Source organism: Pangasianodon hypophthalmus, chromosome 10 (assembly GCF_027358585.1).
Source record: "Pangasianodon hypophthalmus isolate fPanHyp1 chromosome 10, fPanHyp1.pri, whole genome shotgun sequence".
NCBI classification, from domain to species: domain Eukaryota; kingdom Metazoa; phylum Chordata; class Actinopteri; order Siluriformes; family Pangasiidae; genus Pangasianodon; species Pangasianodon hypophthalmus.
Window position 1 is genome coordinate 7,825,177 of NC_069719.1, and position 13,458 is coordinate 7,838,634.

A 13,458-nucleotide genomic window follows, 5' to 3' on the forward strand; every position below is an offset into this window, starting at 1 on the left:
TTAATGTGTTTCAGTGCTTTACATATTATTATCTGCTTTTTCAGAACCTACCTCCTCTGCTCACACATAATGAAAATGTCTCTTAGTGGTTGGAGTGCACTTAGTGAGCTATAATTACAGTAATTGGAACTGTAGTGATAACTGAAGGACATGCTGGGAGTGGATGAGTGTTAGGATCCCGTCACTAAAATAGTCCACTGATTTTAAACACGTCTCACTTGTAACAGAGAAAGATGGCTCGTCTGGCCACATTCTTCGTGTGTATCTTTCGATCATGCATCACCCATCTACTGTATTTGTGCCACTCCCGACTGGTTTCCTCTGGCTTAGCAATACTGCTGTGTATTGACGTCAGCCTCCATGCTCGCATACACAAACACACAGCTTATCGCTCTGCTTGGGATCTGGCAAGAGCAGGCCGGTGGAATCGGCCCACGCTGGAACCAGTGTGCAGCTCGAGGGTGGGTTTGGACCTTATATTGCTGCCAGGTTTATGCATGTTACACTACACAGAGCAGGGTCCAAACATATGAGTTCACTACCATGCTACATTTTACTCAGATGCTACTTATTAAGCCAGCCCTTTATTTAATTCAAAGCTTAACTAATTATTAACAACTAATGAATTACGAGAAAATATTAAACACCTAATATTGACACCATTAGTATAACTCTCTATACATTATATATTATCCTCCCTGTCAGTAAGAACAAAAATGTCTTACTTACATAAATAAGGAGTGCATTGTTTAAGAAATCATTCGACCCAGTTGCATTAGTTTCACATAACTGAATAAACAAACCAGTTCCTGGTATTGACTTCAGACTTTTGGACCCTGTGCAATGAAAAAACAAAACCATACACATGATGATGACATTAGTTCACTAGTATGAGAGTGTGCAGAGATAAGGGCACAGAAAGGAAACCAAAATATTCTCATATCACACAATGAGATACATAAACTCAGACTTAAATACAAGTATTAGCCATTGAGACCAATGAGGAAGCATCTGGTAGTACCAAATCCTGGGTCTCTGCCCCCTTTGGTACCAGTTCTCGAGCACTGAAGGACACGGAGACCACTGCTTCAGCTCATGGAACTTAAATTGTGCATGAACTCAACACTCCACTGCTAGAAAGATAGCACTCATGTTACAAAATGAGGGTAAGGAGTTATCAGATATGGGGAAGGGAAAATATGTTTTGAAAAACATTCGAGGAACTGTGTTAGAGGTAAAAATGTGATCTTGATGAACGAAAGATGTATGACAAAGTCCACATCACTGGAGCCAAGAGACATTTATTTATCTCACTGGAACATGGCAAAAAATGACTAGAGGCTTCTTACATGTTACAAACATGTACGTACTGTCCGACCGGCAGGTGTATATATTTATTCTGCGTGAATATATTTCAATGGGTAACTAGAATAAACTTGTGGAACCAGTAACAAAAAGTTCCTTGTAGCTGTCCTACACTTTGCAAAAACATATTGACCCCTACAAGAGTAGGCTACATTCATTGAAAAGCTAGGTACAAATCAATACAGTACATAGTTAACATAGTTAAAACCTACACAATTACATAAGCAAAATACTTGAAACAAAACATGTTTCCCATGTTTTATATTCAACAATGTATTTGTTCTTTACCAAAACAATTCAAGATTGAAAGAGTGCAATCAAAATAGAGAAGCTTAACTTAAGACTTAACCCAGAAAGGGGGTTATGATGAAATATGATGAGTATTGACTTTGGTACTTGGTCCAAAACATTCGAACATGGCAAAGGAGCTTCTATACTGCAGCTCCACTATATTAGGCACATAACACAGAGTATGCTCTCTGTCCTAAACCTGCGATGGGTCAGACAGATTCACATGCTTAAGCCGGCTTTACACTGTACAATTTTGGGCCTACTTTGCTTTTGCAGACAAAGATCTCACATTGTAAATTAATTCTTTGGTCGTCAGTTGAGTTCGACAATCTTAGAGCGCATAATGCGACACGCTCGCTGGGAGCAAATTTAACGCCTTTGCGCGTAAGATGGCCGACAAGTTTTGATGATGTCAGATATTTGCATTAAAATCTCAGAGCTTGGCCGCTGCTATGAATCTCATCTAAAAACCACCAATAGGAGGACAGCATAGCATGATGCGTAACTCACAGGACAGCTACAAACACATTAGTGACAATGGTGAAATATAAATGAAACATGGACAGAAAAAATATACTTATTACCTTTAGCTTACTATGAATAATGTTTCCGTTCCCGTGACCTTATTTTCTGCATGAGCACTCACAATCACACTGATTGATAACGTAAGCAGAACATAGTAATTTTATTTAATTGCAGGCCTATTGTTAGAGGACTGTCGTCATATAATCTGACATGGAGAACACACGTTATTGCACAGTCTAGTATTGAATTCGGTCGGAGTTTAATGGGATCATCTCATATAGTGTGAGAAGTAATAAAAAGACTGCTGTAATCACACAGTGTAAAACCGGCTTTAGTCTGATGCTGGACTAGTACCAGGGTTTTTTCTATTCCGTTGTTTATTTATTATTATTGTCATATAACAGTACACATTAGGCAAGCACTATGGCAGACATGGATAACCTCAATCTTCGGCTTATACAAGGTCACCAATTAATATTGAGTTTACATTTCGATTGTTGGTCAAGCCTAAAAGCATGAATTTCGTTCATCTTTGATTATTATGACTGCGAGGAAGTGTAGAACGCCAGCCTCTCTGGTAACAGTTGTAGTAATACCTTTTAAGCCCCAAAAAAAATCCATAAAGTCCATCCTCACATTACAAATCACGCCGCATCACATTTCCTTCTCAGCCTAAAGCTCTTGGTGTAGACTTTCTACACGATCTACAAATAGCCAAGATGCACATAGTACAATGGCAGTTGAATAACTATACCTGAACATCAGGAAATGGCCAGATGTGCGGGGTTATTCAAGAACCACGAAATTATTCAGAATGCCGATTTCAGCAGAATGCAGCTTTTTGTTGTCATAGTACAGTGGCCATGGCCTTGTCTTTGTAGAAAGTGTTAAGGATTTTTCCTGAGATATGGTCAGACAGCCAGAAAGGGTAAAACAACATAAGACAACATTACCCAATTCCCTGATGGTCCTCTACATCCTGGGACTTGCTGTTTTGTCAACTTGGGCACTTTGTTTGGGCTAAAAGCCTGCTAAATGACAGGATAATAAAACTGTCCCTGTCCTAATGTAAGTAATAGGTTGATCCAACAAGCTGTGCTGTTTCATCTCAAAGTCCAGTGGCTTCCCTCAAGCACAAGAAGGCTCCTCGCTGGAGAGCAGGGGACTGCACGGAGGGGCGGTGCTCAGAGATCGGAAGGCAAAGATGGAGGGATCATAAGAGTATCTGGGAGGGTGTCGACTGCCAGTCAGGTTCTGTAAAGGAAAGAAGAAATGAATGATACAGTAAATCTAAACTGGTAACAACAAGCAGCAGTGAAAAGGAAACTACCTTCCACTGAGTTAATGGCTGAACTATGCTTCCTGATCCTGAGCCTTAACATTAGCTTCCATAACAGACTGAATGAAGTGAATATTTTATATGAGTCAATATACTAGGCTAATGTGTGTTCTTCACTCAATGTTATTGGGAATATGAGTATGACTTTGAGTCATATGTAAGTTCTCAAGTAAGAATAAGGAAGTCACTGGCATTCATATACACATATTTATTTTCATAGATTTCCTTAGGCAGCTATGGGAGCTAACATTGACAGAATTTCTGAAAAAGAGTTTAAAGTCATTTAGAAATGTTCATTATCTTCACAGCTAAAGTGAGCTAGCCAACATAAGCTAACAGGATTTCAGTAAAAAATATGTAAGTCTTATTTACAAATGTTTAATGTCTAGCTAGCAAACATAAGTTAAACCTAACAGGATTTCTGAAAAAGATTATTAAGTCATATTGTTGATTGGTCATTATCTTCACTGGTAAGATCAGCTAGCTAAAATAAGATAAGGGCATGACTTCTGAGAGAAATTTTAAGTTCTATCCATACATGCTAATAATTATTGCTAACACGATCCAGCTAGCTAACAACAGCTGGGAGTAAACTGAGCAAAACTTGAAATAGCATTGTAACATAGTAAGAAGAAGGAAGACACTGGCATTCATATACACATATATTTTCACAGATTTCCTTAGGCAGCTATGGAAGCTAACATTGACAGAATTTCTGAAAAAGAGTCATTTAAAGTCATTTAAAGTCATTTATCAATGTTCATTGTGAGCTAGCTAACATAAGCTAACAGGATTTCTGGCAAAATATTTAAGTCGTATTTATAAATGTTCATTATCTTCACCACTAAATCCAGCTAGCTAATATATGCTAACCTGACAGGATTTCTGAAAGAGATTATTAAGTCATATTTATGAATGTTTATTATCTTCACTGGTAAGAAGGACCTAGAAGTTAACTGTTCATGAGGGAAATGGCTTGTGGGAAAAAGCTGTTCTTGTGCCTAGTTGTTCTAGTGGTCAGTGCTCTGAGGCGCAGGCCGGAGAGCAACAGTTCACCAATAATATTCTCATCAAGACATGCTTATAATGCTAATAACCATTGCTAACACTAGCCAGCTAGCTAAGAACAGCTGGGTGTATATTGAGCAAAACTTGAAACATCATAGCAACATATAGATTAACACTCATAAAAACAGAAAAATAGCATACAGTTCTTATTTAACACAAATGTTGCCAATATACGGACATTATAAATGTCTTGGCATTTCAAATACTAGCTACATAATTTATAGCAGCTGGATTTGCATGTGGAAAATGTCAGTAATGCTATTCACTGTTGAGTTTGGTTCCTTCATGCGCTACGGATTTATTTATCAACAAGTTAAATTACAGTCATGTCCAGCCAGCTCAATGCCTGATTTACAGGGCACAGTCTCGTATTTCCGTCCATGTTTTTTTCCACACCACCTGCATAAACATGCCTAACTAAACTAAGGAAAACAAACCCACATACAGGTATGCATCCCCACATCACTGAGATTATTACTTAGATCACTAATGCATATCACATTTAGTAGGGGGCAGTTTCCATGGGGTAGTTAAATTTCATTTTGTAGCATCATCTCTCAACAAAGCATTCATGAGCTGAAGTGTGTTGGGACAGAATTTATTATAAACTGTTCAGTGCTGTTCAGGAGTCCTCCAGGGACAATGCGTATTACTTTATTAGACTAAATATATAACCACTCCACACTTCTGTTTTCTAATCAGGAAATTTAGGAACTAAGAGTTGAGTAGGGATTACAAATTTCACACCAAGACAAATTGCCATTGCTAAGCCAAAGTAGGCAAATAAGGTCAAACTAAATCTATACCCCCTGTCATATAGAAATGGAAAACAATCAGTTATTTCAATTGAAATGTACTTTTGGCCAGAAAAGTCTGTAATTTAAAAAATGCATTCTAAATTAAACATTTTTATTTGAGCAGTCCAGTACAAACCTCTTGCTTCTTCTTTCCATGGCCAAGAGCCTGTTTCTGGTATTAGCAACTCTGAACTACTTCTCTCCCTTAGAGGAAACGGGTTTGTGTGAGTTGGCACTGATACAACACTTTCTCCAGCCATTTTTGGTGTTGGAGATCATGGGTTATGTTTGCTCCTTCTCTGTAATCAGAAGCAGTCCCCTATGGACAAGGTCTCTGACCACAAGGCAGGAAATTTGCACAAGGGATCCAAATGAATCTCTATAAGGCAAAACTGCATCAAAGCTATATTATAAACTGTATAACGGCTGGATTCAGAGCCAAAGTCCAACATCATTGTCATGCTCAGAGTCAAAATTCAGATTAATAATCTCGACTTCAAGGATTAGATATATTTCCTTCTTTCCCCTTCTCAACAGTCATGCATAATCTAATAATATACACGTTCTTTTTATTTTTCTGGGATATTTTTCGGTATATTATTCTTCAGACTGGGAAAACCCTTCACATGGTGAAATTTTCACATTTAACATATTATACAAATTTTTAGATACAGGCTTTCCTGATCTGAAATATGTTTCTGTTTCGCATGTAACTTAAGCATAAGTAAAGTTATAGCATTTTAAGATCTGGTTGCTGACAGAAGTGAAAACGAGAACGTCACCGATTAGGAGCATTGCAGACACTTTGATGGTGGTTATCTCAATACAAACAATTAATTAAGCTTATGTCCATTTCACTACAGCACATATCTATCCAACAACTTCATCAAAGTCTTACATTCAATGAGGAAATCATGCTTAAGCAAGCTTTTAGACATCTTTAGCCACTGAGTTTGTTAACCTGACTCTTTACACAACATGATCTTTATAGGAGAATAGCCTAGGTATAATCGAAAGATTCACTGTATGGCCAAAGGTTTGTGGACATCGTACTATCATACCCATATGTCGTTCTTCCCCAAACTGTTGCCACAAAGTTGGAAGTATACAATTGTATAGGATGTCTTTGTATGCTATAGTTTATAATTTCCCTTCACTGGAACTAAGAGGCCCAAACCTGTTCCAGCATGACAATGTTCCTGGGCACAAAGTGAGGTCCATGAAGACATGGTTTGGCATGGAAGAACGCAAGTGGCCTGCACAGAGCTCTGACAGCAACCCCACTAAACACCTTGGGGATGAACTGGAATGCAGACTGCACCTCAGATCTCCTCACCTAACATCAGTGCCTGACCTCACTAATGCTCTCATGGCTGAATGACCACAAATCCCCACAGCCATGCTCCAAAATCTAGTGGAAAGCCTTCAAAGAAGAGTGGAGGTTATTATAACAGCAAAGGGGGACAAAATCTGGAATGAGATGTTCAACAAGCACATATGGGATGGTCAGGTGTCCGCAAACTTTTGGCCGTAGACTGTTAACAAAAACATTTCCGCGTTTTTGGTGAAATATATGTATGGTTTCTTAAAGTTGAGGTGTCAAAGTATGTTATAAGAAGATAAAACTCAATTTTGGTCAAAACCTGTTTTTACATCTTCATTCAGCCACTGTGACACACAGACTACCACATATTACATATGCAATGTCAAATCATTATGTCTTGCCTGAAATAATCCTCAAGGGTCTTACTGAAACATTACAGGGCTTAAGAGAAGAGGTGTGGGAGGATTAGGTTTCAGTGAAGAAGAATCAGAGTAAAAGTTAACGTGTTTTGCATGTGAGTGTCTAAAACCACCAGCAGTGAGAGAAATGACGTGAGCACACATAGCACAGAGCCAAACTTTTTTCCTTTCACATAACCACTGTCAGTGCCGTGGGACCAGTTTGGCACTTAATCATAAAATCTACGAGGTGTAGATACAGAGAAAGTGTGGCAACCTATTGCCAGATTTAGTTTTCAACATTATGCTTCTTTCTACCTTCACAGTAACATCCTATTCTACAACTAGAACATAGTCTATGGGAACATGCTAACCCCCACTACCCTTCACATCTGCCCAAGCTGAGTATCATCCTCGGCAGAGAGTGTTTATCTGCTCCGGTTTCAGCCACAGATGACTCTTTTCTTTCCTTGTCTCCCTCGCATTCCCCAGACCTCCATCTTACAACTCCAGAGGCACACACTCAGCTCCCATGATAATGACAATTGCTCCTAATGGGCCCCTTGGTAACCACCACACCCCCCCTCTATCAACTTTCACCTGGAACACAGCCTGGAATAAAAAGAAAGACAGATGCATCTATCGTAAGACAGAATCTATTGTAAGACAGAAGAATCTATCTTTAGACAGAAGAAGCCTGAGTGTGTGAAGAGTAAGAAGTACATGGATTCAATAGTGAGTAAAGGAGGAGGGAAGAGACTGAGAATGAAAGATAAAGATACTAGGGTGATCTACACTGCAGAGAGGGGTAAAGGACACAATATAAAAAGAGTATTGGCTGAAAACAAGAAGGCAAGGAAGTAAGCTGGAAAAAAAAAAACCCACGTCTATCCCCTTCTCTATGATTCTCTCCAGATCATGGAGATCCTGCAACAGAAGGTGCTCTATAAAAGGAAAATGACTTCATCCCAACACACACGCACACCAGGGCTCTCGCCATGTCTCACTCCTCTTCTCCTCTTTACCTTAATCAAATAAAAGGGACATTCAATCCCTTGTAGACAGATCGGAGGTTCTTGAATGCGCAGAGGAGAAAAGCTATTACGCAACAATTATGTTTTAAGGAGATAAGCAGAAACATAACAGCTCTGAGTTACAGAAGACACATGCTGGAAAAAACAGACAGTCAAACACAGGGCCTTGACATGCATCACATTAATCATGACATTATTATTATTATTATTATTTTTTAAATGGAAGACTCCAGGAATAAAGTCTATCTGCAGATTGGATTGCATAGAAATGGAAATGTGGGTGTGTTAACAAGTCCATATATAGAAACGACAGTGCCTCAGAGTGGGCGTGTCACTGAGGCCATATATAAAGTTTTTTAAATGTATAAATATAAATAAAGAAGTCACTGACATTCCTGTACAGTGTGTTGCATAAGTATTCACCCCCTCAAACATTTTTTTGACATTTTGTAGTGTTACAACCTGGAACTTGCCACCTCATAGCTCCAGGGTCCCCGGTTCAATACTGAGCTCAGGTTACTGTCTGTATGGAGTTTCCAAAGAAGAATGGGCAAAAATATCAGGATCCAGTTGTGCAAAGCTGACAAATACATATCCCAGAAGACGTGCAGCTGTAATTGCAGCCGAAGGAGATGTTACCATTTATTGACCCAGGGGGGTGAATACTTATGTAACCAACCAAAGTCTGCTTATTTGTTTAATTAACCTTTGTGTAACAATTAAAAATATTCTGCTCCTTCAAATGTTAGACATATTGTGGAAATCAAGTGGTAAAAATCCCAATTAAATCAGTTTCAATTCCATGTTGTAACACTACACAATGTACAAGAAAAGGTCAAGGAGGTGAATATTTATGCAAGACATAATCACATTTATACATTTTTATAGTCATCACTGCTAGTGCTAGGTAGATAGTTAACATTTCATGTTTCATGATTTTAAAAATATTTTTAAATGTCCATAACCTTCACTGCTACTGCTATCCAGCTAGCTACAGTTAACATGACAGGATTTCTGAGGGGAATTTTAAATCATATTTATAAATGTTACTTATCTTCTCTTATAACGCTATCAAGCTAGCTAACAAGTGATTCTGATAAGATTTCTGGGGATATTTTTAAGTCATAGTTATAATATTTCATAACTCTATCCAGCTAGTTAATGTGAGCTAACTTGACAGTGTTTCTCTCAAGGTTTTTAAGTCATATTTATAAGGCACCACAAACACAAGTGGTAATTTGCCAGTTGTAATAACATCATTTCCCACCTCAGCATGTTCAATGTGCGATGTGGAAAAAAAACAAAAAAAAACATGGATGCCTCCTCAAAAGCATGTCTCTTGTTAGTAAAGCTCATGAAAAGCTACTTTAACAGGACTTTTACAGGTACAGGCCTGAGGTACTGGTATTGTGAACTTCAAATGTTCATGCAAAATTTTGGATTGAAATTGCAGTATAGCAACAACAGCAAACAACAGCGGACAACAGCGAGTAGCTTAGCAATAAGATAGCCAGTGGACAATAGCAAGTACTTTAGCAACAGGCTAGTCAGCCGAGGTGAAATTTCAAGTTGAAGGCGTGTTGTCGAGGGTTTTTACCAGTTGTAGGCAGGGAATTACAAGTTGAAATTTTGCCTCAAATGCAGCATTAGAAATACTCAGAATTTTTACTGCTAATGCTATCCAGCTAGCTCAGGTGAGCTAACTTGATGGTATTTCTGTTGAGATTTATGAGACTTATGAGAGTTATGTTCATAAATGTTTACAATCTCCTCTGCTAATGCTATCCAGCTAGCTACGCTGACTAGGATTTCTGTGGAGATTTATGAACAGCTATCATGAACAAACCTGACAGGATTTCTGAGGGGATTTTTAAGTCATCTTTATAAGTGTTCATATCCTTAACTGCTAATGCTAGCTAAATGGTTAACCTAAGCCAACAAGACAGAATATTTCAGAAACCATTTTCCACAACAGGACACTCAGCAGCGTGATGTCATATTACAGTATGTTATTGCACAGCTAAACCATACCCACCTTAATATCATTAGTACTCAAGCTAGTTTACACATACACATGCATTCATTTTTCACACACTTACCCGGATCTTGATTGTCCTCGTTTTCCCACCACAGTTCTTTTTCAGGAGCATTTTCTGAAACACAAAACCAAGGCAGAAATATTGACACTGATAAGATCCAGGCTTCCATCATTCCCGTGCTGACTGTCCTATATTCTCCTTCATGGCCCTCAGCAGTGCTCTGACTTCTAATAAACATTTAGTGTTTTTTTTCCTGCTGCTTTGGTAGAGAACATTTGTGAGCTTGGAGCACTATGTTGTCAAAGCTAATAAACACAATAACCAGCATGTTGTGAGAAATTTCATAAGAAAATGTCAAAGCTCATTACTCCCTAATTAATGCATGAAATAGTATATTGCAGGGAAATGAGCAGGATTGCGAAATATTTGTCTGAAGCTTTACTAATAGTACAACGTAAACTGAACTTGCTAAGTCTATGCACAGAATATCATTTACACTTGAGCAATCTAACAAATAAAAACATGAAAATATGCTTTACTGGTTGCAAATGTCTCTAAAAACGTGTTCGTGTTTCAGGCAGGGTTGGACGATATGACAAAAACATAAAATGTGTCACACTTTTCTGAGATGTCATGGATACTGTGATATCTTTTTATAGCTTTTATCATCATATTAATGGTAATTAATTGGTGTATAAGGATCTGTGCTAGTGCATAGAAGAATATGAATCCCAGATATGAGACAGAACCACTGTTAGTCCCTTAAGCAAGGCCCATAAACCTCAACTGCTCAGTTTTCTCCTTGGACCGTGTCTCAGTTGTAAGTCACTCTGGATAAAAGATTAGCCATTCACAGTAATAAATGTGAAAAGCTCACTCAACCATCCAATCTGGTTTCATCATCTGTCATCTAAACCATTCATGAGGCCCAAACACACACCTCACCCATGTGTGCTGCACATGAGCAGCTGCATATGCCTCAGGATTGGTCTGTATGGATTATTGTAATATAGAGAATTTGGAATGACCAAATGTGCAATACTATCCTAATACACAACAGCTGTTCCTGTAGTGAAATACAAAGCTCAGCACTAATATAGTTTTAAATATGGCAGATAAATCAAGACTCAGTCTTAGTATAGAGATAAAATAAAGTTGCCAAGGGTCAAAAAAATAAGTGAAATTGATTTCAAAGGGTTAAAATGAGAAGTTTTTGGCAGCCACTTCAGCAGCAGCTATCCAACACTGCCTATTCCACTTGAGCAGGCGTTCATGAACTCACACTCACAGCCCCCGCTGTCTCTTATAATCTGCCCTCGCCACAGAAATCTAGGGACATATGGAGGCCCTCAGTATGATACCACTCTCTATCCCTCCCTCCTTCAAAACCCTCAACTGTCTTCTCCATACAGCCTGCTCTTCATCTTAGGAAAACTCTGACAGTCTGTCCAAATAATATTAAGCATGTCTGCTCCTTCTTTCTCTGTCCTTTTTTACTCCTCCAAACACACACAGACACAGACACACACACACACATACACACACACACCACACACACATATACATATACATATATATATATATATATATATATATATATATATATATATATATATATATATATATATATATATATACATACACATACACACACACACACACACACACAAGCTTGGCTTCACGGGGACAGAAACAGAACGAAGAGGGGTGAAGTGACATCTGTCATCCGTTCCTCTCTCTGGAGGTGGCTGGCACAAGGGCCTCATGTGAGAATGTCGATGTGTGTGTGTGTGTGTGTGAGACAGCCTTTTCAAATCCAGGCAACAAAGAGCTGTAGTCTGAAACATCACATGTTTTTTTTTCTCCACAAAATGTAGTAAGCATTAGTGGAAATGGTGATATATGCATAAATAGAAGAACCCTTCAATATTTATCATGTAGTCCTTACAGATTAAACACTAATAAATATGAAAGGCATTTATTAAAAATCCCTCAGTGTTAAGATAAACAAGGGATCCTTAACTATAAACAATGGTTTTTATGACATTCCAGCATAAACAATTCATCAAAATGACAAAAAGTCAACCTAAGCGATCTGTAATAATAAAAGTGCCTCCAAACCTGCTGCATCTTCTCCAGGTCCAGACTCGGTCGACCGGGCTCTCTCCGGTGTCTCCAGTATGGCACGGCGGGCTGTTCGAAGTGGCTGAGGATTATGGGTCTGGCGTGTAGTCGTGTGGAGGCGTGTGTGGGTTTGAGGCCTCGAGGTGGAGACGAGCTGAACAGCACAGGGCTCGGGGAAGCACCTGGCTCACACAGGTCCTTCACCTCCTCGTCACTGGAGGCACTGCTGAGCTCACCATGCCGGTGCCACCTACATCCACCCTCAGCACCAGCGGTGCTTGCAATGCCCGCAATACGCTCAAGCTCCTCTTCAGAGCTGTGGCGCTCCATGGCAGGCTCCAGTAGCAACCGCACACGGCGAACACGGCCCGGGGAAAGCAGGCCCTGATTAGGCTGCTGACTGGTGGCCAAAGGGGTTAAAACACAGTTCCTGCGGCGCTCTGAAGGACAAAACAAGCTTCAATTACTTTGATTTTTATTCTCAGCACAGAACAAATTTCACAATACAATAATTTCAAAAATGATCTCATTTATGGCTTACTTTGCTTTCATATGCTTTCAATTAGTCAGGGACTAATCAGTCTAATCAACTGGGGTCATGATAAATTGAATCTGTTTTGAATAGTGGAATGGTTTAGAATTTGTCAGGAAGAGGATGCATCAAAATGTTGGCCAAACACAGACATGAATCCACCACAACACATTCAAAGCTGCTTTGCTATCCTGTTTTTTTTTTTTAAATGAATTTCATTGGCACCAGAGATCTGGAAATAATACTAATAATGTCAGAATCTGTTCTCCTGGATAACTACATATTATTGTAACTTTGTAATACCTTGCAAAAAATAATTGGCTACATAAATATCAGCATAAGCCCAAGTTACTTCAACATTGCTAGCTAGATAGATAGCATTAGTTGTAGCATGTTACCCTGCTGCTAACCTAGCCATATAACTACAAGTGCTAGCTAACAGCATTAGCCACTTTATTCGAAACACCTGTACCCCTGCTCATTCATGCAATTTTCCAATCAGCCAGGTGGTCCAATCATCTGGTCTTTTTCCAATCTTCAACTGTCCAGTTTGGTGAACCTGTGTGCAACGTAGCCTCAGATTCCTGTTCCTGGCTGACAGGAGTGGAACCTGATGTGATCT

The 13,458-nt window shown here is 39.0% G+C and overlaps 1 protein-coding gene across 1 annotated transcript in view; it reads right to left on the reverse strand.

Annotated features, from left to right (window-relative positions):
* Positions 1 to 1,285: 1,285 nt before the first annotated feature.
* Positions 1,286 to 13,458, reverse strand: part of si:dkey-16j16.4 (uncharacterized) — a 29,152-nt gene continuing 16,979 nt past the window's right edge. The window contains exons 3-5 of the mRNA XM_026944186.3: positions 12,302 to 12,744; positions 10,241 to 10,294; positions 1,286 to 3,435 (exon numbers count right to left, since the gene is read on the reverse strand). Of these exons, the coding sequence (XP_026799987.3) occupies positions 3,310 to 3,435; positions 10,241 to 10,294; positions 12,302 to 12,744 (623 nt within the window). The 3' untranslated portion in view covers positions 1,286 to 3,309. The remainder of the gene's footprint in view (positions 3,436 to 10,240; positions 10,295 to 12,301; positions 12,745 to 13,458) is intronic.